At 39.7% G+C, this 24,847-nt stretch overlaps 1 protein-coding gene across 2 annotated transcripts in view; it reads right to left on the bottom strand.

Moving 5' to 3' along the window:
- The window catches only part of PAIP2B (poly(A) binding protein interacting protein 2B), a 50,455-nt gene that overhangs the window by 7,592 nt on the left and 18,016 nt on the right, over window positions 1-24,847 (bottom strand). For both annotated transcript variants that reach the window (XM_054475944.1, XM_063648592.1), the window contains exon 2: window positions 11,861-12,009. In XM_054475944.1, the coding sequence (XP_054331919.1) occupies window positions 11,861-11,998 (138 nt within the window). In that variant the 5' untranslated portion in view covers window positions 11,999-12,009. The remainder of the gene's footprint in view (window positions 1-11,860; window positions 12,010-24,847) is intronic.

Below are 24,847 nucleotides of genomic sequence, written 5' to 3'. Positions count from 1 at the left end.
TAGTGGTGTGTGCCTGTAGTCTCAGCTACTTGGGAGACTGAGGCTGGAGGATCACTTGAATCCAGGAGGTCAAGGCTTCATTGAGCCAAGACTGCACCACTGCACTTCAGTCTGGGCAACAGAATGAGACCCTGATTCTTTAAAAAAAAAAAAAAAAAAAGATTTTATGATCTTACATGAGGTCCAAGGGATCTAAGGATTCAATGAGCCTAACGGATCTAAGGATTCAATGACTAGCTAGAGATAACATAATTTTTATTTTTTATCAACCAAATTCTATCACTAATAAGACTAAGAAAATAGTTATTCACAGTAACAGAAATTCAAGGTATCCGCAGATGTTCTACGATCTCTAATAGGTGATACCGATATCATGAAAAATCATTTTAGAGCCTAAAATTCTTTTCTCAGTCTTGTTACAAAGTAACCCTTCTTAAATTTCCCATTTTATAAGAAATATGAAAAAGGTACGGCAAGTATATTACTAGTTCATGACCTGGCTAGTGGAGATAAAATCAAAGCCAATGCGCTCAACTTCTGGCCATTTTTTGGGTAAGGAAACCCTCAAGGGAGAAAAATACTTCCAGAACATTAGGAAGACATAAAGAACACTTTTTGGCATACCACTAGAAAATTACATAATCAATGTAGTATTCTTTCAAAAGATGAAACATATGAATATTCAAACAATTCTGCATTTCTTAAACATTGCCCTAAACTAAAGCAATATATGTCTAGGATATTTTACACTGCTTTGCAGACATTGTTAACTCTTAGTATAGAGTGTGGTTCACTCTGCAGATTTCAGTGTCTTTGATAGGCCTCTTGCTTTATGTTTGGCATCCCTTTCCTGCAGGCTGCCTAGTGACAGATTCACAGCTCACTAGCACCACCACCAGAAATGAGGTGAAGCAAAAAATAATTTCCCAAATTGGAATATACAGTTACCTAATGAATTCAGAGGAAAAGTTACCGGTAGTGAGACTTAAGAATAGTATTTGAACACTACAATTAGCCACACATGAAAACTAGACAGTTATGAAGTGCTTAATAAAATATTCTCATGCCACAAGATGTAACATGACCATTTAAGAGCTGCCCTGACTCTACAAGAGCATAACAGCATGCTAGCTCTTATTAAATTTACCCCTGTTCACTGGCACAACCAATGAAAATGGTTGCTGGGCACAGAGGTGTAACAGAAACATGCTACGTGCAATTCACACAGATCCCGACAGAGCCACATTAGGTGGAAACTGCTGTCTGTCCCCTTTAAACTTGTTTCCTTCTTCCCAGAGCACCAGGCTGTTCAGTTAAAATCACATTTGTCACCTTACATGCTGTATATGGCCAAGTGACTATTCATCACAAAATGTTCCCACAAGGGACATGGACACTTTGGCATCCCTTGGTTAAAAGAAGACCCCTTGCCATGGCCTTTGGTGCTCTCCCTTTCCCAGCTGCTGGACTTCCCAGTTTTCCCTCAGCCACGCAGCTGATATATGCCCTGGGGGTGGCAGAGCAATACCGTGGAAGGGACCAAGTGGGCACCAGATCACTTGTCTATCCAGACAAGGTATGCTTACCTTGGACTGTTAACCTCACAGATATAAAACAATGCATTACTGCTGAATCTTTGCTGAAGTAGTCTAGCCAACCCCCACCTCATGTACTTCTCTATTTCAGACTCACATCCTGCCAGTCCTGAGTTCCCATTTGAGGCATGCCATGCTGACCTGTCTGCATATAGCTGCTGTTTCCCACAAATCTACACCCAATAACACAGGGCATTAGACCAAAACAACTTTCTTTCATAAAATAAATTTCCTCACCTTTTCCCATAACACAAATTTTCCATGAAAACATCGCAAAAGGAGAGCAGAAACTAGATTTTTAGGAACTGGACTTAACCACGTATGATTAATAAAGAATATTATATATGGGCACATGTTTTATTGCATTTTGCTGTATTTTGCTTCACAGATACTGCATTTTTTTTTACAAATTGAAGGTTTGTGGCAACCTTGCATCAAGCAAGCCTATTGGAGCCTTTTTATCAACAGCATGTGCTCAATGTCTGTGTCACATTTTGGTAATTCTCTCAATTTTTCAAACTTTTTCATTATTATTATATCTGTTATAGTGCTCTGTAATCAGTAATCTTTGATGTTATTTTTTTTAAATTTTAGGTTTGAAGTACACGTGAAGGTTACATAAACACATGTCACAGGGGTTTGTTGTACATATTATCATATCACCAGGTATTAAGCTCAGTATCCAATAGTTACCTATTCTGCTCCTCTCTCCCCTCCCACCCTCCCCCCTCAAGTAGGCCCCAGTGTCTGTTGTTCCTTGTGTTCATAAATTCTTATCATTTAGCTCCTACTTATAAGTGAGAACATGTGGTATTTGGTTTCCTGTTCCTGTGTTAGTCTGCTAAGGATGATAGCCTGCAACTCCATCCATGTTCCTGCAAAGGACATAATTTCATTATTTTTTATGGCTGCGTAATATTCCATGGTGTATATGTACCACATTTTCTTTATCCAGTCTGTCACTGATGGACGGGCATTTAGTTGATTCCATGTCTTTGCTATTGTGAACAGTGCTGCAATGAACATTTGTGTACATGTGTCTTTATGGTAGAATGCTTTATATTCCTCTGGGTCTACAACCAGTAATGGGATTGCTGGGTTGAATGGTAGTTTTACTTTTAGCTCTTTGAAGAATCACCATACTGCTTTCCACAATGGCTGAACTAATTTACACTCCTACCAACATTGTATAAGCCTTCCCTTTTCTCCACAACCTCACCAGCATGTGGTTTTTTTTTGTTTTTTTTACTTTTTAGTAATAGCCATTCTGACTGGTGTGAAATTGTATCTCACGGTGGTTTTGACTCACATTTCTCTAATGATCAGTGATATTGAGCTTTTTTTCATATGCTTGTTGGCTGTATGTATGTCTTCCTTTTGAGAGGTGTCTGTTCATGTCCTTTGCCCACTTTTTAATGGGGTTGTTTTTCTCTTGTAAATTTGTTTAAGTTCCTTATAGATGCTGGATATCAGACCTTTGTCATATGCATAGTATGCAAATATTTCCTCCCATTCTGTAGGTTGTCTGTTTACTCTGTTGATAGTTTCTTTTGCTGTACAGAAGCTCTTAAGTTATTTAGATCTCACTCATCAATTTTGGCTTTTGTTGCAATTGCTTTTGGTGTCTTGCCATTAAATCTTTGCCCATTCCTATGTCCAGGATGGTATTGCCTAGGTTGTGTCCAGGGTTTTTACAGTTTTGGGTTTTAGCCGGGTGCGGTGGCTCCGCCTGTAATCCCAGCACTTTGGGAGGCTGAGGCAGGCAGATCATGAGGTTAGTAGATCGAGACCATCCTGGCTAACACGGTGAAACCCCTTCTCTACTAAAAAATACAAAAAATTAGCCGGGCGTGGTGGCAGGCACCTGTAGTCCCAGCTACTCTGGAGGCTGAGGCAGGAGAATGGCGTGAATCCGGGAGGCGGAGCTTGCAGTGAGCGCTCCAGCCTGGGCTACAGACAGAGACTCCGTCTCAAAAAAAAAAAAAGTTTTGGGTTTTACATTTGTCTTTAATCCATCTTGAGTTTATTTTTGTATATGGTGTAAGGAAGGGGTCCAGCTTCAAACTTCTGCATATGGCTAGCCAGTTATCCCAGCACCATTTATTAAACAGGGAGTCTTTTCCCCAGTGCTTGTTTTTGTCAGCTTTGTCAAAGATCAGATGGTTGTAGATGTGTGGTCTCATTTCTGGGTTCTCTGTTCTGTTCCACTGGTCTATGTGCCTGTTTTTGTACCAATACCATGCTATTTAGGTCACTGTAGACTTGTAGTATAGTTTGAAGTCAGGTAACGTGATGCCTTCAGCTTTGTTCTTTTTACTTATGATTGCCTTGGCTATTCGTGCACTTTTGAGGTTCCATATAAATTTTGAAATTTTTTTTCTAGTTTTGTGAAGAATGTCGTTGGTAGTTTGATAGGAATAGCATTGAATCTGTAAACTGCTTTGGGCAGTATAGCCATTTTAATGATATTGATTCTTCCTATCCATGAGCATGGGATGTTTTTCCATTTGTTTGTATCTTCTCTGATTTGTTTGAGCAGTGTTTTGAAATTCTCATTGTAGAGATCTTTTACCTCCCTGGTTAGCTGTATTCCTAGGTTGTGTGTGTGTATGTGTGTATGGCAACTGTGAATGGGATTGCCTTTCTGATTTGGCTCTCAGTTTGGTGGTTGTTGGTGTATAGGAATGCTAGTGATTTTTGTACATTGATTTTGTATTTTGCAACTTTGCTGAAGTTATTTATCAGCTAAAGGAGCTTTTGGGCTGAGACTACGGAGTTTTCTAGATATAGGATCATGTTGTCTGCAAACAGATATAGTATGACTTCCTCTCTTCCTATTTGGATGCCCTTTATCTTGCCTGATTGCTCCAGCTAGGACTTCCAATATTATGTTGAAGGTAAGTGGTGAGAGAGGGCATCCTTGTCTTGTACCGGTTTTCAAGGGGAATGCTTCCAGCTTTTGCTCATTCAGTATAACGCTGGCTGTGGGTTTGTCACAGATGACTCTTATTATTTTGAGGTATATTCCTTCAATACCTAGTTTATTGAGAGTTTTAAACATGAAGCAATGTTGAATTTTATCAAAAGACTTTTCTGCTTCTATTGAGATAGTCATGTGGCTTTTATCTTAATTCTGTTTACATGATGAATCACATTTATTGATGTTTGCATGTTGAACCAACCTGGCATCCCGGGGATGAAGCCTACTTAATCAGTGTGGATTAGCTTTTTGATGTGCTGCTGGATTTGGTTTGCAAGTATTTTGTTGAGGAGTCAATGTTCATCAAGGATATTGCCCTGAAGTTTTCTTGTTTTGTTGTGTCTCTGCTAGGTTTTGGTATCAGGATGATGCTGGCCTTGTAGAATGAGTTGGGGAGAAATCCCTCCTCCTCAATTTTTTAGAATTGTTTCTGTAGGAATGGTAACAGCTCTTCTTTGTACGTCTGGTAGAATTTGGCTGTGAGTCCATCATGTCCTGGGCTTTTTTGGTTGGTAAGCTATTTATTACTGATACAATTTCAGAGCTCATTATTAGTCAGTTCAGGGAATCAATTTCTTCCTAGCTCAGTCTTGGGAGGGTTTATGTGTCCAGGAATTTTTCCATTTCTCCTAGGTTTTCTAGTTCGTGTGTGTAGTGTTTGTAGTAGTTTTTGATGGTTGTTTTTATTTCTGTGGGTCAGTAGTAACATTCCCTTTGTCATTTCTAATTGTGTTTATTTGGATCTTCTCTATTTTCTTCTTAATTACTGAAGCTACTAGCCTATTTCATTAGTCTTTTTCTTGAGATGAAGTCTCGCTCTGTCACCCAGGCTGGAGTGCAGTGGTGCAATCTCAGCTCCCTGCAACATCTGCCTCCTGGGTTCATGCATTCTCCTGCCTCAGCCTCCCATGCAGCTGGGATTACAGGCGCATGCCACCACGCCTGGCTAATTTTTGCATTTTTAGTAGAGATAGGTTTCACCATGTTGGCCAGGCTGGTCTCAAACTCCTGACCTCAAGTGATCTGCCCACCTCAGCCTCCCTAAGTGCTGGGACTATAGGCATGAGCCACCATGCCTGGCCTATTTCATTAACTTTTTTCAAAAAACCAATTCCTGGATTCGCTGATCTCTTACATGGTTTTTCATGTCTCAATTTCCTTCAGATCAGCTCTGAATTTTGTTATTTCTCGTCTTCTGCTAGCTTTGGGGTTGATTTGCTCTTGCTTGTCTAATTCTTTCAGTTGTGATGTTAGGTTGTTAATTTGAGATCTTTTATCACTTTGTGAGGTGGGCATTTAGTGCTATGAATTTCCCTCTTAACATTGCCTTAGCTATGTCCCAGAGATTCTGGTATATTGTATCTTTGTTTTCCTTATTTTCAAATAACTTGATTTCTGCCTCAATTTCGTTATTTACCTGAAAGTCATTCAGGAGTATGTTGTTTAATTTCCATGTAATTTTATGGTTTTATTTTCAATGTGTTGACTTCTATTTTTATTGTGCTATGGTCCAAGAGTGTGTTTGGTATGATTTTGGTTCTTTTACACTTGTTGAGGATTGTTTTATGTCCAATTATGTGGTCAATTTTAAAGTGTGTACCATGTGGCAATGAGATTAATGTATACTCTGTTGTTTTTGGGTGGAGACTTCTGTAAAGGTCTAGCAGATCCATTTGTTCCAATGGTGAATTTAGGTCCTGTATATCTTAGTTAATTTTCTGCTTCAATGCTCTAATATTGTCAGTGGAATATAGAAGTCTCACATTATTAATATTATGTGGGAGTCTATGTCTTTTTGCACCCAGATTCATAAAGAACTTGCTTTATGAATCTGGGTGTTCCTATGTTGTGTGCATATGTATTTAGGATAGTTAGGTCTTCTTGCTGAATTGAACCCTTTACCATTATGTAATGTCCTTCCCTTGTCTTTTTTTATCTTTGTTGGTTTAAAATCTGTTTTGTCTGAAATTAGGATTGCAACCCCTGCTTTTTTCTGTTTTCCATTTGCTTGGTAGATTTCTCTCCATCCCTTTATTTTGAGCCTATGAGTGTCATTATGTGTGAGATGGGTTTCTTGAAGACAGCATGCTATTGGGTCTTGCTTTTTTACCCAGCTTGCCACTCTGTGCCTTTTAAGTGAGGCATTTAGCCCATTTACATTCAATGTTGGTTTTGATATGTGTGGATTTGATCCTGTCATTGGGCTGTTTGTTGGTTATTATGTTGGCCTGTTTGTGTGGTTGTTTTACAGTGACACTGGTCTGTGTGGTTAAGTGGGTTTTTGTATTAGCTGGTAGTGATCTTTCCTTTCTATATTTAGTGCTCTTTTCAAAGTCTCCTGTAAGGCAAGTTTGGTAGTAATGAAGTCCCTCAACATTTGCTTATCTGAAAAGGATCTTATTTTTCCTTCATTTAGGAAGCTTAGTTTGGCTGGATATAAATTCTTGGTTGAAGATTTTTTTTCTCTAAGAATGTTAACCATAGGCCCTCAGTCTCTTCTGGCTTATAGGGTTTCAGCTGAGAGGTCTGCTGTTAGCCCGATAGGGATCTCTTTGTAGGTGACCTACCCTTTGTCTCTAGCTGTCTTTAATGTTCTTTCATTTTGACCTTGGAAAGTCTGATGATTATGTGTCTTGGGAATGATCTTCTTGTGTGGAATCTTGCAGGAGTTCTCTGTATTTTCTGAATTTGACTGTTGGACTCTCTAACATGGTTGGGGAAGTTTTCATGGATGGTATCCTTGTATTAGTCTGTTTTCACACTGCTGATAAAGACATATCCAAGACTGGGCAATTTAAAAAAGAAGGAGGTTTACTGAATTTATAGTTCCATGTGGCTGGGGAGGCCTCACAATTATGGCAGAAGGTAAAAGGCAAGGAGGAGCAAGTCACATCTTACATGGATGGTGGCAAGCAAAGAGAGAGAGCTTGTGCAGGGAAACTCCCGTTTTTAAAACCATCAAATCTCGTGAGACCAATTCACTATCAGGAGAACAGCACGGAAAGACTCACCCTCATAATTCAGTCATCTCCCACCGGGTCCCTCCCACAACACATGGGAATTATGGGAGCTACAAGATGAGATTTGGGTGGTGACACAGAACCAAACCATATCAATCCTGAAATATATCTTTCAAGTTATTTACTTTGTTCCCCTCCCTTTCAGGGATGCCAATGATACATAGATTTGTCCTCTTTACATAATCCCATACTTCTTGGAGGTTTTTGTTCCTTCCTTTCTATTCTTCTTGCTTTATTTTTGACTGTCTTATTTAATTTTTTTGAGATGGAGTTTCATACTTGTTGCCCAGGTTAGAGTGCAGTGATGTGATCTCAGCTCACTGCAACCTCCACTTCCCAGATTCAAGAGATTCTCCTGCCTCAGCCTCCCAAGTAGCTGGGATTACAGGTGCCTGCCACCACGCCCAGATAATTTTTGTATTTTTAGTAGAGGTGGGGTTTCATCATGTTGGCCAGGCTGGTCTCTGACTCCTGACCTTAGGTGATCCCCGCCTCAGCCTCCCAAAGTCCTGGGATTACAGGTGTGAGCCACCATGCCTGGCCTGTCTTATTTTAGAGAACCAGTCTTCAAGTTCTGAGATTCTTTCCTCAGCTTGGTTTATTCTGCTGTTAATACCTGTGATTGCATTGTGAAATTCTTGTGTTATTCAGCTCTGTCAGACCTGTTAGGTTCTTTTTTATACTGCCGATTTTGTCTTTCAGCTCCTGTATCACTTTACTATGATTCTTATTTTCCTTGGACTGGGTTTTGCCATCCTCCTAAATCTTGATGATCTTTGTTCCTATTCATATTCTGAACACTGTGGAAATGACAACGAAGGATTTAGAATATTACATAATCAACTTAGTTAGCAGTAGCAGGGTTTGAGAGAACTGTTTTTTCCCTTCAATTTTCACTTTATCCAGTACTTATATTGCTTTGTGTTTGAAATTTCCTGATATTTTCTATCTTCATTATTTTATGTTTTCCTTTTCTGAAGCATTTTAATTCAGATGTTTCTCTTTTAGGTTCTTTACATGTGAACCTGTTTCCCTTATTGTGGAAGTAATCCATTTTCTTTGCATATGAGTTGGGAAATCAGAACTAAGAAAACCAAATTGGAAGGAAAAAAAAGCCCCCTTAATCTCAACACTCACATGTAATGAATATTGTTGACATTTCAGAATATATCTACCCTGATTTTTACTTAATAGACACCCCATGGGAAAATGACAGAAGCTTAGAGTAAAAAAAAAAAAAATTCTCCTAGTTAGAAATGACCCATAAGATTTTAAAGTTCACTAAGCATTTCCCATCTTTTTCTGTAGCCTGAATAGCCAGTGAGAGTGTATCTTGCAAGTTGCATATAATTACATTTCTCCCTTTTTTTTCCCCCTTAACCCAACTGCGTCCATTTTTTTTTTGAGATGGAGTCTTACTCTGTCGCCCAGGCTGGAGTGCAGTGGCGCGATCTCAGCTCACCGCAAGCTCCGCCTCCTGGGTTCACGCCATTCTCCTGCCTCAGCCTCCCAAGTAGCTGGGACTAAAGGCGCCTGCCACCTATCTTCTCTCTTAAAAATTCTAGCCAGGCACTGTGACACATGCCTGTAGTCACAGCTAATCAAGAGGCTGTAGTGAGAGGACCACTTGTGCCTAGGGGTTCAAGTCCAACCTGGGCAACATAGCAAGACCCCATTTCTTAAAAAATTCTGTATGTGCGTGGGTGTTGGAGGATATAAGCCATTCACAATTATAACTAGTATGTTAGGTCTTACTTCTTCTTTCCTGAGTTACTTTAAAATAAAAGTCCCACTACTTTTCTTGAGACTTAATCCTTTTTCCCCTCAAAACTACATTTCAGTCCACTTCTATCAGCCTCACAGTCAATGAAAATCTTTTCAAAAGACCAATGAATGTCACTCCTAGTTTGGGGGGTTGTAAGCCATTTTCATCTTATTCTATGTTTTGTTAGATATTTTATTAGAAAGTCAGAAGACATTATATCATGGTTGCTAGCTAGAAACTAGTTTCTACTCCTTAAGATCCAACTCAAGGTACGTGGTATGCAAAACCACTTCTGAATTACCATGAAAACTATGCTAGTAATGGAATGGGGGTTGGCAGTGGTAAAAACTGTACAGCACACCAAAGTGTAACAGAGTAATATACAGGTGTTCAGAAAGAACTGACATCAATCATATCCCAGATTCCTAAACCCTCCTGCTCCCAAATGAAGGATAAAGAAGGCTTCTCCGAAATACTTAATCCTATGACCTGAAATCATATAACAGTTTCAAAATTATGTTGCCAGGCCAGGCACGGTGGCTCACGCCTGTAATTCCAGCACTTTGGGAGGCTGAGACAGGCAGATCACTTGAGGCCAGGAGTTTAAGACCAGCCTGGCCAACATGGCGAAACCCCATCTCCACTAAAAATGCAAAAATTTGCCAGGGATGGTGACACATGCCTGTAGTCCCAGCTACTCAGGAGGCTAAGGCAAGACAACGGTTTGAGCCTGGACTGTGGAGGTTGCAGTGAGCCAAGATTGAGCCACTGCACTCCCGCCTGGGCGACAGAGTAAGACTCCACCTCCATAAACAAACAAACAAAAAACAACAAAAAAACTCAAAATTATGTTGCCAAGCTAGTATTCCCTGTAAAACATTAGGGTTGGGGGAATTTGAGCAAACAATTGTTTATCTGCTCAGCCCTTCTTAAGGCCTGGTATTTACTGCAATATTGGAAGCTGCCATGCATATATCTGTCATTGCTTACCTAGATCTCCAGAAAAAAAGTTATAATTTTTAAAGCTTCTCAACTGTCTTTCCTCAATCTCTTTGTGTGTGTGGGGTGTGTGTGTGTGTGTGTGTGTGTGTGTGTGTGTGTGAATGTGTATGTGTGTCTCTGCAAGCACCTAGCTTTCCAGCACTTTTCCATGTACCTTGTCTCTGAGTTTGCTAAACTCCTGAATGTAGGAGTGCACAGCTGATCCACAGCTCAGACATCTGGCTTCTAATAGTCCTGGTGCAATCCTGATCACTGGGGTTAAGAGCATGTCAGTGAGTGTTAACAAAGCTAGTGAAAATTGTTTTATGTTTTCAACAACATGTATTTCATTCAGAGGCTGGATAAAGGCAGACTGAAACCATTAGGTCAACAAAAATGCCAAACATGACTGTTCTAAAATCCCATGGAAAACATATTTACCTTCAGTGAGAGTTCGTAATCATTTTTTTTTTGAGACAGAGTCTTGCTCTGTAGCCCAGGCTGGAGTGCAGTGGTGCAATTGGCTCACTGCAACCTCCACCTACCAGTTTAAGCAATTCTTGTGCCTCAGCCTCCCAAGTAGCTGGGATTATAGAAGGATGCCACCATGCCCAGCTAATTTTTGTATTTTTAGTAGAGATGAGGTTTTACCATGTTGGCCAGGCAGGTCTTGAACTCCTGACTTCAAGTGATCTGCCCGCATTGGCCTCCCAAAGTGCTGGGATTACAGGCATGAGCCACAATGCCTGGCCTTAAACTTCTTTTATGTCTTCATTTATTTTCAAAATGAAATGCAGAGTATCACATTTCCTATAAGCAAGTGAAAGCAACAAACTACAAAGTACAGAAAAACCTCACTACCATTCTGTTTTTTAGTGCTCCACTGTTCAAGCAATTAATTTCACATTGATCACTACAGAGAGTTATACAACCACTGTGCTTCCTAGGATTAAAGGCAGAATCAGGGCAGGATAAAGGACCTCAGCTACCATGGTTTGGTACAAGGGTTTTATGTCAATCCTCTAAGATTGAGAAGAGTCTTGTTTGATTTAAATTCTGGGAATATTCTAGAATGGTCTACAGTTGCTGAGAAAAATGTTATAAACAAATCTAGCCAGAACAAGGCTGAGGGCAGGGACCCTCTGCAGTAGTTACTGTGTAATGTGAACTACACTTAGAAGGCGTATCAGAGTGTGGATATATGCAAATCTATTTGGTTATACATGGGCTCTCACGTGAGGATGTTCAGATATCAACTAATTAGTCTGATATTTGTTTCCTCTTTTAATCAACATGGTAAGAAAAATACAAATATCTTCCTGCAAGGTACTATCACTCTGGTCTCTTACCAGATGAAGATGTTTCTTGGTCATTCCAGATGAGGCCCCCCACCAATGAATTTTTAAGTTATTCTAAAGCTAACTGTATCCATTTCTTTTGTAACAAACTGGCAGTAAAATATTATAGCTGTTGAGTTACATGTATCATCAACCTTCCACTTTTCTACTTCTTTCTTTACCTGTCTGTTGAAATCCTCTTCATTCTCCATCCACATGTACTCTGCAAATGGGTTTTCCTTTTCATCGTGCCCACTTAACCCCTGGTCCTCTTTGGATTTTACACTGGGTGATGTATTTGCCATATTGGATCCATTCATTATGATGGAACCTAAAGAGAAACAAAAGAAAAGATAAAATGAATATAAGGATAAAGGAAATGTAGACCTAAAACCTGCAGATTCTGTCAGAAGCTTCTGAAATTCTAAGTCAAAGATTTTAACTATAGATAAACAGAAACTTAGTCTGTAACTCTTATAAAACCATCCATATCCTGCAGTTATCAACTAGACAGATGTACAATTATTTAAGAGCTAAAAGAAAAGATGTCTATTAACACTTAGGCTCACTTAGTCTTTCTAGGCAGGTGGGACAGGGGTGGGAGGGGTAGGAATCTTCCCATGCCAAATTTCTGTAGGTCCTGGAACCTAATCAACATCATTAAAGCTTCCTTAACATTGAAACAGCAAAAATGCATTCTTAATGAACATTGTAAGCACCTACTCCTTATTCTAATTCTCAAGCTGTTTTTGTTTAAAATGTATTTATCATATTGATAAGCAAAAAGGAAAAAACAAAAGCCACCTGTTGTCCAGCCATCCAGAGTTAAGAACAATTAACAATGTGGCACATATAACCTTCCTGAATTCCCATATGTTTGTGTATATACAAACATACACACACATTTGCCAAGTATCCATTCTCAATAGTAATAGGATCATGTGATACAAGATGCCCCATCATTTGCTTTTTCTCATTCCTATGTTGTTTAATAACATAGCCATACCATCTTTTGGGGGTGTTTCCAATGTTTCTGTTTATAAAGGTTCTGCTTTATAAAGGTCTTCTTTTCTACTTATTTCTTTTTATCTCCTAGAAATGGAGCTGTTACATTGGAGAGTATGCTCTCTTTTTTAAGGCTCTTGGCATTGCCACACTACTATAAGAATTTAAATTCCCACCAGTAGTGTGGAAGTGCCCGTTTCCCAACATTCATGAGTATTATCTTTTTTTTTTTTTTTTTTTTTAAGCTCTTGAGTTTAATTAGATCCCATTTGTCAATTTTGGCTTTTGTTGCCATTGCTTTTGGTGTTTTAGACATGAAGTCCTTGCCCATGCCTATGTCCTGAATGGTATTGCCTAGGTTTTCTATTTTTTTTTTATTATTATACTTTAAGTTTTAGGGTACATGTGCACAATGTGCAGGTTAGTTACATATGTATACATGTGCCATGCTGGTGTGCTGCACCCATTAACTCGCCATTTAAAATTAGGTATATCTCCTAATGCTATCTCTCCCCACTCCCCACACCCCACAACAGTCCCCAGAGTGTGATGTTCTCCTTCCTGTGTCCATGTGTTCTCATTGTTCAATTCCCATCTATGAGTGAGAATGTGCGGTGTTTGTCTTTTGTCCTTGCGATAGTTTACTGAGAATGACGATTTCCAATTTCATCCATGTCCCTACAAAGGACATGAACTCATCATTTTTTATGGCTGCATAGTATTCCATGGTGTATATGTGCCACATTTTCTTAATCCAGTCTATCATTGTTGGACATTTGGGTTGGTTCCAAGTCTTTGCTATTGTGAATAGTGCCGCAATAACATACGTGTGAATGTGTCTTTATAGCAGCATGATGTATAGTCCTTTGGGTATATACCCAGTAATGGGACGGCTGGGTCAAATGGTATTTCTAGTTCTAGATCCCTGAGGAATCGCCACACTGACTTCCACAATGGTTGAGCTAGTTTACAGTCCCACCAACAGTGTAAAAGTGTTCCTATTTCTCCACATCCTCTCCAGCACCTGTTGTTTCCTGACTTTTTAATGATTGCCATTCTAACTGGTGTGAGATGGTATCTCATTGTGGTTTTGATTTGCATTTCTCTGATGGCCAGTAATGATGAGCATTTTTTCATGTGTCTTTTGGCTGCATAAATGTCTTCTTTTCAGAAGTGTCTGTTCATATCCTTTGCCCACTTTTTGATGGGGTTGTTTTTTTCTTGTAAATTTGTTTGAGTTCATTGTAGATTCTGGATATTAGCCCTTTGTCAGATGAGTAGGTTGCAAAAATTTTCTCCCATTTTGTAGGTTGCCTGTTCACTCTGATGGTAGTTTCTTTTGCTGTGCAGAAGCTCTTTAGTTTAATGAGATCCCATTTGTCAATTTTGGCTTTTGTTGCCATTGCTTTTGGTGTTTTAGACATGAAGTCCTTGCCCATGCCTATGTCCTGAATGGTAATGCCTAGGTTTTCTTCTAGGGTTTTTATGGTTTTAGGTCTAACATTTAAGTCTTTAATCCATCTTGAATTAATTTTTGTATAAGGTGTAAGGATGGGATCCAGTTTCAGCTTTCTACACATGGCTAGCCAGTTTTCCCAGCACCATTTATTAAATAGGGAATCCTTTCCCCATTGCTTGTTTTTCTCAGGTTTGTCAAAGATCAGATAGTTGTAGATATGTGGCATTATTTCTGAGGGCTCTGTTCTGTTCCATTGATCTATATCTCTGTTTTGGTACCAGTATCATGCTGTTGTGGTTACTGTAGCCTTGTAGTATAGTTTGAAGTCAGGTAGCATGATGCCTCCAGCTTTGTTCTTTTGGCTTAGGATTGACTTGCCGATGCGGGCTCTTTTTTGGTTCCATATGAACTTTAAAGTAGTTTTTTCCAATTCTGTGAAGAAAGTCATTGGTAGCTTGATGGGGATGGCATTGAATCTATAAATTACCTTGGGCAGTATGGCCATTTTCACGATATTGATTCTTCCTACCCATGAGCATGGAATGTTTTTCCTTTTGTTTGTATCCTCTTTTATTTCATTGAGCAGTGGTTTATAGTTCTCCTTGAAGAGGTCCTTCACGTCCCTTGTAAGTTGGATTCCTAAGTATTTTATTCTCTTTGAGGCAATTGTGAATGGGAGTTCACTCATGATTTGGCTCTCTGTTTGTCTGTTATTGGTGTATAAGAATGCTTGTGATTTTTGTACGTTGATTTTGTATCCTGAGACTTTGCTGAAGTTGCTTATCAGCTTAAGGAGATTTTGGGCTGAGACAATGGGGTTTTCTAGATATACAATCATGTCGTCTGCAAACAGGGACAATTTGATTTCCTCTTTTCCTAATTGAATACCCTTTATTTCCTTCTCCTGCCTAATTGCCCTGGCCAGAACTTCCAACACTATGTTGAATAGGAGTGGCGAGAGAGGGCATCCCTGTCTTGTGCCAGTTTTCAAAGGGAATGCTTCCAGTTTTTGCCCATTCAGTATGATATTGGCTGTGTGTTTGTCATAGATAGCTCTTATTATTTTGAGATACGTCCCATCAATACCTAATTTATTGAGAGTTTTTAGCATGAAGGTTGTTGAATTTTGTCAAAGGCCTTTTCCGCATCTATTGAGATAATCATGTGGTTTTTGTCTTTGGTTCTGTTTATATGCTGGATTACATTTATTGATTTGCGTATATTGAACCAGCCTTGCATCCCAGGGATGAAGCCCACTTGATCATGGTGGATAAGCTTTTTGATGTGCTGCTGGATTCGGTTTGCCAGTATTTTATCGAGGATTTTTGCATCAATGTTCATCAAGGATATTGGTCTAAAATTCTCTTTTTTGGTTGTGTCTCTGCCTGGCTTTGGTATCAGGATGATGCTGGCCTCATAAAATGAGTTAGGGAGGATTCCCTCTTTTTCTATTGATTGGAATAGTTTCAGAAGGAATGGTACCAGTTCCTCCTTGTATCTCTGGTAGAATTTGGCTGTGAATCCATCTGGTTCTGGACTCTTTTTGGTTGGTAAGCTATTGATTATTGCCACAATTTCAGATCCTGTTATTGGTCTATTCAGAGATTCAACTTCTTCCTGGTTTAGTCTTGGGAGAGTGTATGTGTCGAGGAATTTATCCATTTCTTCTAGATTTTCTAGTTTGTTTGCATAGAGGTGTTTGTAGCATTCTCTGATGGTAGTTTGTATTTCTGTGGGATCGGTGGTGATATCCCCTTTATCATTTTCTATTGCGTCTATTTGATTCTTCTCTCTTTTTTTCTTTATTAGTCTTGCTAGCGGTCTATGAATTTTGTTGATCATTTCAAAAAACCAGCTCCTGGATTCAATAATTTTTTGAAGGGTTTTTTGTGTCTCTATTTCCTTCAGTTCTGCTCTGATTTTAGTTATTTCTTGCCTTCTGCTAGCTTTTGAATGTGTTTGCTCTTGCTTTTCTAGTTCTTTTAATTGTGATGTTAGGGTGTCAATTTTTGATCTTTCCTGTTTTCTCTTGTGGGCGTTTAGTGCTATAAATTTCCCTCTACACACTGCTTTGAATGTGTCCCAGAGATTCTGGTACATTGTGTCTTTGTTCTCATTGGTTTCAAAGAACGTCTTTATTTCTGCTTCATTTCGTTATGTACCCAGTAGTCATTCAGGAGCAGGTTGTTCAGTTTCCATGTAGTTGAGCGGTTTTGAGTGAGTTTCTGAATCCTGAGTTCTAGTTTGATTGCACTATGGTCTGAGAGACAGTTTGTTATAATTTCTGTTCTTTAACATTTGCTGAGGAGAGCTTTACTTCCAAGTATGTGGTCAATTTTGGAATAGGTGTGGTGTGGTGCTGAAAAAAATGTATATTCTGTTGATTTGGGGTGGAGAGTTCTGTAGATGTCTATTAGGTCCGCTTGGTGCAGAGCTGAGTTCAATTCCTGGGTATCCTTGTTAACTTTCTGTCTCGTTGATCTGTCTAATGTTGACAGTGGGGTGTCCAAGTCTCCCATTATTATTGTGTGGGAGTCTAAGTCTCTTTGTAGGTCACTCAGGACTTGCTTTATGAATCTGGGTGCTCCTGTATTGGGTGCATATATATTTAGGATGGTTAGCTCTTCTTGTTGAATTGATCCCTTTACCATTATGTAATAGCCTTCTTTGTCTCTTTTGATCTTTGTTGGTTTAAAGTCTGTTTTATCAGAGACTAGGATTGCAACCCCTGCCTTTTTTTGTTTTCCATTTGCTTGGTAGATCTTCCTCCATCCTTTTATTTTGAGCCTATGTGTGTCTCTGCATGTCAGATGGGTTTCCTGAATACAGCACACTGATGGGTCTTGACTCTTTATCCAATTTGCCAGTCTGTGTCTTTTAATTGGAGCATTTAGTCCATTTACATTTAAAGTTAATATTGTTATGTGTGAATTTGATCCTGTCATGATGTTAGCTGGTTATTTTGCTTGTTAGTTGATGCAGTTTCTTCCTAGCCTCAATGGTCTTTACATTTTGGCATGATTTTGCAGCGGCTGGTACCGGTTGTGCCTTTCCATGTTTAGTGCTTCCTTCAGGAGCTCTTTTAGGGCAGGCCTGGTGGTGACAAAATCTCTCAGCATTTGCTTGTCTGTAAAGGATTTTATTTCTCCTTCACTTATGAAGCTTAGTTTGGCTGGATATGAAATTCTTGGTTGAAAATTCTTTTCTTTAAGAATGTTGAATATTGGCCCCCACTCTCTTCTGGCTTATAGAGTTTCTGCTGAGAGATCCGCTGTTAGTCTGATGGGCTTCCCTTTATGGATAACCCGACCTTTCTCTCTGGCTGCCCTTAACATTTTTTCCTTCATTTCAACTTTGGTGAATCTGACAATTGTGTGTCTTGGAGTTGCTCTTCTCGAGGAGTATCTTTGTGGTGTTCTCTGTATTTCCTGAACCTGAATGTTGGCCTGCCTTGCTGGATTGGGGAAGTTCTCCTGGATAATATCCTGCAGAGTGTTTTCCAACTTGGTTCCATTCTCCCTGTCACTTTCAGGTACACCAATCAAACACAGATTTGGTCTTTTCACATAGTCCCATATTTCTTGGAGGTTTGTTCGTTTCTTTTTATTCTTTTTTCTCTAAGCTTCCCTTCTCGCTTCATTTGATTCATTTCATCTTCCATCACTGATATCCTTTCTTCCAGTTGGTTGCATCGGCTCCTGAGGCTTCTGCATTCTTCACGTAGTTCTCGAGCCTTGGCTTTCAGCTCCATCAGCTCCTTTAAGCACTTCTCTGTATTGGTTATTCTAGTTATACATTCATCTAAAGTTTTTTCAAAGTTTTCAACTTCTTTGCCTTTGGTTTGAATTTCCTCCTGTAGCTCGGAGTAGTTTGATCGTCTGAAGCCTTCTTCTCTCAACTCGTCAAAATCATTCTCTGTCGAGCTTTGTTCCGTTGCTGGTGAGGAACTGCGTTCCTTTGGAGGAGGAGAGGTGCTCTGCTTTTTAGAGTTTCCAGTTTTTCTGCTCTGTTTTTTCCCCATCTTTGTGGTTTTAACTACTTTTGGTCTTTGATGATGGTGTTGTACAGATGGGTTTTTGGTGTGGATGTCCTTTCTGTTTGTTAGTTTTCCTTCTAACAGACAGGACCCTCAGCTGCAGGTCTGTTGGAGTTTGCTAGAGGTCCACTCCAGACCCTGTTTGCCTGGGTATCAGCAGCGGTGTCTGCAGAACCGCGGATTTTCGTGATCTGCGAAGGCTGCTGTCTGATCATTCCTCTGGAAGTTTATTCTCAGAGGAGTACCCGGCCGTGTGAGGTGTCAGTCTGCTCCTACTGGGGGGTGCCTCCCAGTTAGGCTGCTCGGGGGTCAGGGGTCAGGGACCCATTTGAGGAGGCAGTCTGCCCGTTCTCAGATCTCCAGCTGTGTGCTGGGAGAACCACTGCTCTCCTCAAAGCTGTCAGAGAGGGACATTTAAGTCTGCAGAGGTTACTGCTGTCTTTTTGTTTGTCTGTGCCCTGCCCCCAGAGGTGGAGCCTACAGAGGCAGGCAGGCCTCCTTGAGCTGTGGTGGGCTCCACCCAGTTCGAGCTTCCCAGCTGCTTTGTTTACCTAAGGGAGCTTGGGCAATGGCGGGCACCCCTCCCCCAGCCTCGCTGCCGCCTTGCAGTTTTATCTCAGACTGCTGTGCTAGCAATCAGTGAGACTCTGTGGGCGTAGGACCCTCCGAGCCAGGTGCGGGATATAATCTCCTGGTGCACTGTTTCCTAAGCCCCTCGGAAAAGCACAGTATTCGTGTGGGAGTGGCCCAATTTTCCAGGTGCCGTCTGTCACCCCTTTCCTTGACCAGGAAAGGGAACTCCCTGACCCCTTGCGCTTCCCAAGTGAGGCAATGCCTCACCCTGCTTCGGCTGGCACACGGTGTGCTGCACCCACTGTCCTGCACCCACTGTCTGGCACTCCGTGGTGAGATGAACCCGGTACCTCAGACGGAAATGCAGAAATCACCCGTCTTCTGCATCACTCACGCTGGGAGCTGTAGACCAGAGCTGTTCCTATTCGGCCATCTTGGCTCCTCCCCCGAGTATTATCATTTTCTAAACCATTACCAATCTCATAAAACTTGCATTTTTTTACATTTCTTTAATGTTTACTGAGGCTGATTATCTTAAGATATGTTTACTGGCCATTTATATTTCTTATTCTGCAATTTTACTGCTAAAGTACTTTGCCCATTTTTCTATTGGGGTATATATCTTTTCCTTATCTTTTGTAAACACATTTATTATATTTGTTATAATATTTATTTTTTATAAAATAATTTAAATGAAAGTTTATAACTAAAATAAATATGTTATTCATTACATTTAATTTTTTATGGCAATTTTTGCTGGCCTTAATTTTTTTCTAGCTCATGTATATGTTTCTGTCTACAGCTTCGTAAAATTGTATGTACATGAAATTGTTTATTTTGGCTTCTAAACCCATTATGATGTTTTTTGCTATCATTTAGAATACATCTTTTTCTGTTATTCATCTAAATCTTAACAATTCCTCAAAAATCATTCCAGTCTTCATTCACTACTTTCCTTCTCTATTTATTCACTGCTTCCCTTCTGTACTTAGTACAGCATTAACACTACTTAATTGTTGTTTGATATACATAATTTTTCTCCTTCCAATTAGATTCTCAATTCCCGACAAGCAAGATTGAGTTTTATAGATTTTGTAACTCACCACAATATTATGAGTTCCATAAATACCTGAGGCTTAATTGTATTTAGGCAACTTTCCCTCTCTAACTTATCTCCCTTCAACCTTGACTCCATCTCTACCCCAACTCCCACCTTCCTTGGGGCTTAAGTTTCTATAACAAATTATTTCCCAGGGGTTGTTTCCATCTTGGCAACACTCGTGAATAAGTTATTTTCTGTTTCTGGATACAGTAAAATATTCTTTCTTAGTTCTCTTTAAAGGTTTTTTTGTTTTTATTTTTTGTTTGTTTTGTTTTGCAATTTCCTAACCTGTTATGGATATTAGAAATGTAATATTCTAAAAAGACAAGGTAAAATTGTGAAGAGTAAAGAATAGATGGAAAAACAACTCAGTAGTACATAGTTCTAAAAGAATTCATTTAAAGTAGAACCGATTTAAATCACTGTAGGTTTAAATAAGACTACTAATATGAAATATATCTGCTTAACATATTTTAAATAGAAACAAAAGAAATCAATGTCTATTCCAAATACAGATCCATAATAATAATTTCATAAGCTATAGAGGGAAAGAAACCAGTTCTTTATTTTTACCACTTCCATCTGTAGCATAACAATGATAGAAGCAAGTCTGTTCTAAATGCCAGGGCAATTGTATTTGCCCTGTAAGTAAGAGGGGTATTCCTAAGCACATAGACTCTTAAAGGTCCTGAACCTTGCTGGGTAGCAAGATATACTGTACTATTATTTCCAAGGATTTGACAGTTGTTTGCAACTAGCACACTGATTTCTCACCACCAATATGGAAAATCACTACAGAGAATCAGATATCAGAGTTCAGTTTTTTTTAAAAAAAATCTTCCTGTGCCCAAAAAATAAGTCCTGAGTGCACATGATTGTAAGGAAAAAGAGAAAAGGAAGGCAAAGGAAGAAAGAAAGAAAAAAAAAACCTTCTAATTCAAGAGCAAGGTGGAACACAGATAGCAAATTCCAGGATGTGCTTATTCATGAGAAAGGGAGGGGGGAATTACCATAAACTCTACAAAAACTGTTAATGAACTTAACACAAATACTTCACAGAAGTTGAAAACACTGATATGGTATTGTCAATACTACGCAAGTGATTCTCTTACAATATTATACAGTGTTGATTTGTATTTTGTACTATTCAACCTGTGTTTTCCACACAATTAGAAAGTTTTGTGTTTCCAAACAGCAGCATTCCAACAACTTAATTTTTATACTGTTTAAAAATTAATAAATGATTAAAAATTAAAAATTCATACCCACACTTTAAGGCACATAGTTCAAGAACAACATTGTTTTGTGGGCCTACTGGGTGTGAGTGAACTGGTGCTTAATGTGCCCTGGCTTTAGTAGCTAGATGGCAATAGGCAGATTTTTGTTGGAGACTGGTAACTCCTAGGGAAGGCATTTGGATGTTTCCAACTTGGGGAAGACACGAGGGAAGACAGGATCATCACCCTTAACTTCCCTGAAGTTCCTGCTCCCAGTTTCATGTAACATTCTCTGTTTCCAGCTCTTCCCCAGCTCACTGTCCACGGTTGAGCACTGTGTTTCTCTAGTCATTCCATTTCACCATTTCACATTCATTATTTCACTTGATCCTCATCCACACCAAGGATGAAAGTCTAGTGTAGCGAGGACAAAGAAAATATGCCCAAGCTTCCAGAGATGGGAGGAATGCTTGGTTACATAAATCAGGTTAAGAGGCTGAATGGCTGCCATGTTGTGAGTTACATTAGAGAGAGGCTCATGGGAGAGGAAATGAACCATCACATAAGTGAGCTTAGAAGTGCATTTTCCTCCCAGTCAAGCCTTCAGATGAGATAGCAGCCCCAGATGACAGCTTGACTGCAACTTTGTAAGAGTCTCAAGCACAGGCACCCTGCTAAGCTACTCCCAGATTCCTGATGCACAGAAATTATGAAATAATAAATATTTGTTGTTTTAACCTGCTAAGCTTTGGGGAAAGTTGTCACCTAACAATAGCTTATACAGGTATTCAATAAACACTGGCAATTAACTCACCACACAAACCACTATGTCACAACATCTTTTTATCTATCAAGAAGACAAATGTGCAGTTTGAAATAGGTCACTGCTTGAGAAGCAGTTCTTTAAGAATTAGACCTCGACAGTAGATAAAGGAGTTTGTGTCTGGTCTGTGACTATATTGCATCTTGAAATCTAAGAACAATTTGAAACTTATTTCCCCTTCACCCCATTTTCCCTCTCATACACATGTCAAACACGCTGAAAATAAGAAATAACAGTTGTCACTTTGGCTGAAAATGGGAAAGCTCACAACCCCGTTAATAGTCAATACAGGGGTGCTAAGGCCTGCCAAGCATTTGAGTTGGCACTATCATGGTCAAGGGTCAAGACATATTTGTGTCTAAAATATGTGGCTTGAAATAGGGACTTCTGTTCCAAGTTAGAAAGAACTCCAGGACTTTTAATGTATCTAGGATATTTCAAGGATACATGCTTCATCAGTTTAACACTTTAAACACCCACAACTTTCAGATCCAACATGCTCATCCCAAAAACTAGCTATTCTTTGAACTTAAATAATATTTTTCAGAAGTTACAAACCTGCAATGTGCCTATGATAACAGTTTGCTAAGAGTACTTAGGACTTTTGACTGAATTACCTGGAAAAAGTCTACTGAACAACTGAAATAAAAACTACTCCCTCCTATTTTGTTTCCTACAGTTTCATTACTTCCTTCAGTCTGGTTAATACCATTTTAAAAAGTAAATATGGTGGATGACAGCTTTAAATTTTATTTCAAATATTCTGCCACAGGATTCGGGTTTTGCTTTCTCTCAGCTACATCTTAACAACTAAGATCATTAAATCTATTCACTCATTAATATCTGAGTGCCTATTGACCCTCTGTGCTGAGGCACTGGGCTTGACTCTTGCTTTGACAGGGCACACAGCCCTTGCCCTGGTGATATTTACATTCTCTCAGGAGACAGACAAGAAAATAGTTAAAAATAATTATGATCCATGCTATAAAAGGGACTATTAGAAAACAACAGGGGGCTCAATCTAGTCCAGGAGAGGGGGATGGTTCAGAAAGGTTTCCCTGAGCAAGAAACATTTTCATTCATACCTAAAGAATGTAAGTTTACTAGCAATAGGGAGGAGAGAGAAAAGGACGTACAATGAATCAAAGGCAGGAAGGAATTTTCGGGAACTATAAGAAGGTAGGTACGTATATAGCCGGAGAATGACAAGGAAGAGAGATGAGGTTGGAGAGGCAGGTGGGGCCAGATCAGATCATTCAGGACCTTAAGAGACCACATGAAGGATTTTGGATTTCATCCTAAATAATAGAAGCCATTATAAGGAGTTCTGAAACTCCTTATAATGCACTGTAGCATGATTCAACATATTTTGAGATCACAGGCTGCCATGTGGAAAATGGATTGCAGAGACTGAGTTAATAACGAGAGACTGGTAAGGCAGCTATTGCTCCAATCCAGATGAAAAAAGGGTAGCTGCTTGAACTAAGATGATGGCAGTAAGAAGAAAGGAGGTAGACTCCAAAACTATTTTAGGAGGTTTTTGGTGATGAACTAGATGTGGGGAGTCAGAGTGAGGGAAATATCAAGGATAATTTTGGCACAAGCAACTGGGTGGATGGTAATGTCATTCACTGAGCTGAGGAACTCTGTGGGAAGGGCAAACTTTTCTTGGGTGGTGATAGGGGCGTGGGGGTAAAAAAGGTGATGAGTTCTATTTTGGACATGTTAAATTTGCAATGCTTCTGAAACACTCAAATGGTGACGTTAAGTAGGTTGGCTGTATGCACCAAGAATAGGAGAAGTCTGCCTAAATATAGGAAGTTGGAGTAGTCGTTTATATAAATGGTAACTGAAGTCATAGGAATAGAAGATACTGCCTATGGAGAAAATGCAAAGTGAGATGAGAAGAGGGCCCATGACCCAGCACTCATGTGTGTGAACATTTTAAAAAGTCAGGTAGAAGCCAGGCACTGTGGCTCATACCTGTAATTCCAACACTTTGGGAGGCCGAGGGAGGTGGATCACTTGAGGTCAGGAGTTCGAGACCAGCCTGACCAACATGGTGAAACCCCATCCCTACTAAAAATACAAAAATTAGCAGAGTGTGGTGGTACATGCCAGTAATCCCAGCTACTTGGAGGCTGAGGCAGGAAAATCGCTTGGACCTGGGAGATGGAGGTTGTAGTGAGCTGAGATTGAGCCATTGCACTCCAGACTGGGTGACAGAGCGAGACTCCGTTTCACACACAAAAAAAAAAAATCAAGTAGAGGAGGAAGGCAACATGAAAAGGAAACTGAGAAGAACCTAGAGAGTTCAGAAGACAATCAGAAGAGTGTGACATCACAGAAATCAAGAAAATACAGAACCCAGTGTTCTGTATTTTCTTGATTTGGATTAAATGGTAGCCCCCCCCCCAAAATATGTCCATGTCCTAATCCATGGAATCCGTGAAGGCTACCTTATTTGGAAAAAAGGGTATTTGTATATATAATTAAGGAACTTAAGATAAGCAGATCATCCTGAATTATTCAGGTGGGACCTCAATTCAATGATAGGTATATAAGAGAAAAGCAGAGGGAGATTTAACACACACAGAAGAGGAGTAGGCAATGTGACCATGGAGGCAGAGATGGGAGTGCTGTGGCCACAAATCAAGGAATGCCTGCAGCCATCAGAATTTGGAAGAGGCAAAGAACAAATTCTCCCCTAGAGCCTCCAGAAGGAAAGTGGCCCTCCTGATGCCTTGACTTTGGACTTCTGGCCTCCAGAACTATGAGAGAATAAATGTTGTTATAAGACACCAGTTTGTGGTAATTTGTTACAGCAGCCACAGGGAATGAATCCAATTCCAGTAAAGTAGGAATACAGAAGGCTGCTGAAAGGTCAAGTAGAAAGAAGACTGAGAAGTGTCCGTAGAATTCAGGACCATGGAGTCTCTGATGACCTTAATGAG

Source organism: Pongo pygmaeus, chromosome 12, assembly GCF_028885625.2.
Source record: "Pongo pygmaeus isolate AG05252 chromosome 12, NHGRI_mPonPyg2-v2.0_pri, whole genome shotgun sequence".
Classification (NCBI taxonomy): domain Eukaryota; kingdom Metazoa; phylum Chordata; class Mammalia; order Primates; family Hominidae; genus Pongo; species Pongo pygmaeus.
This window is presented reverse-complemented; position numbering and strand designations above follow the sequence as displayed.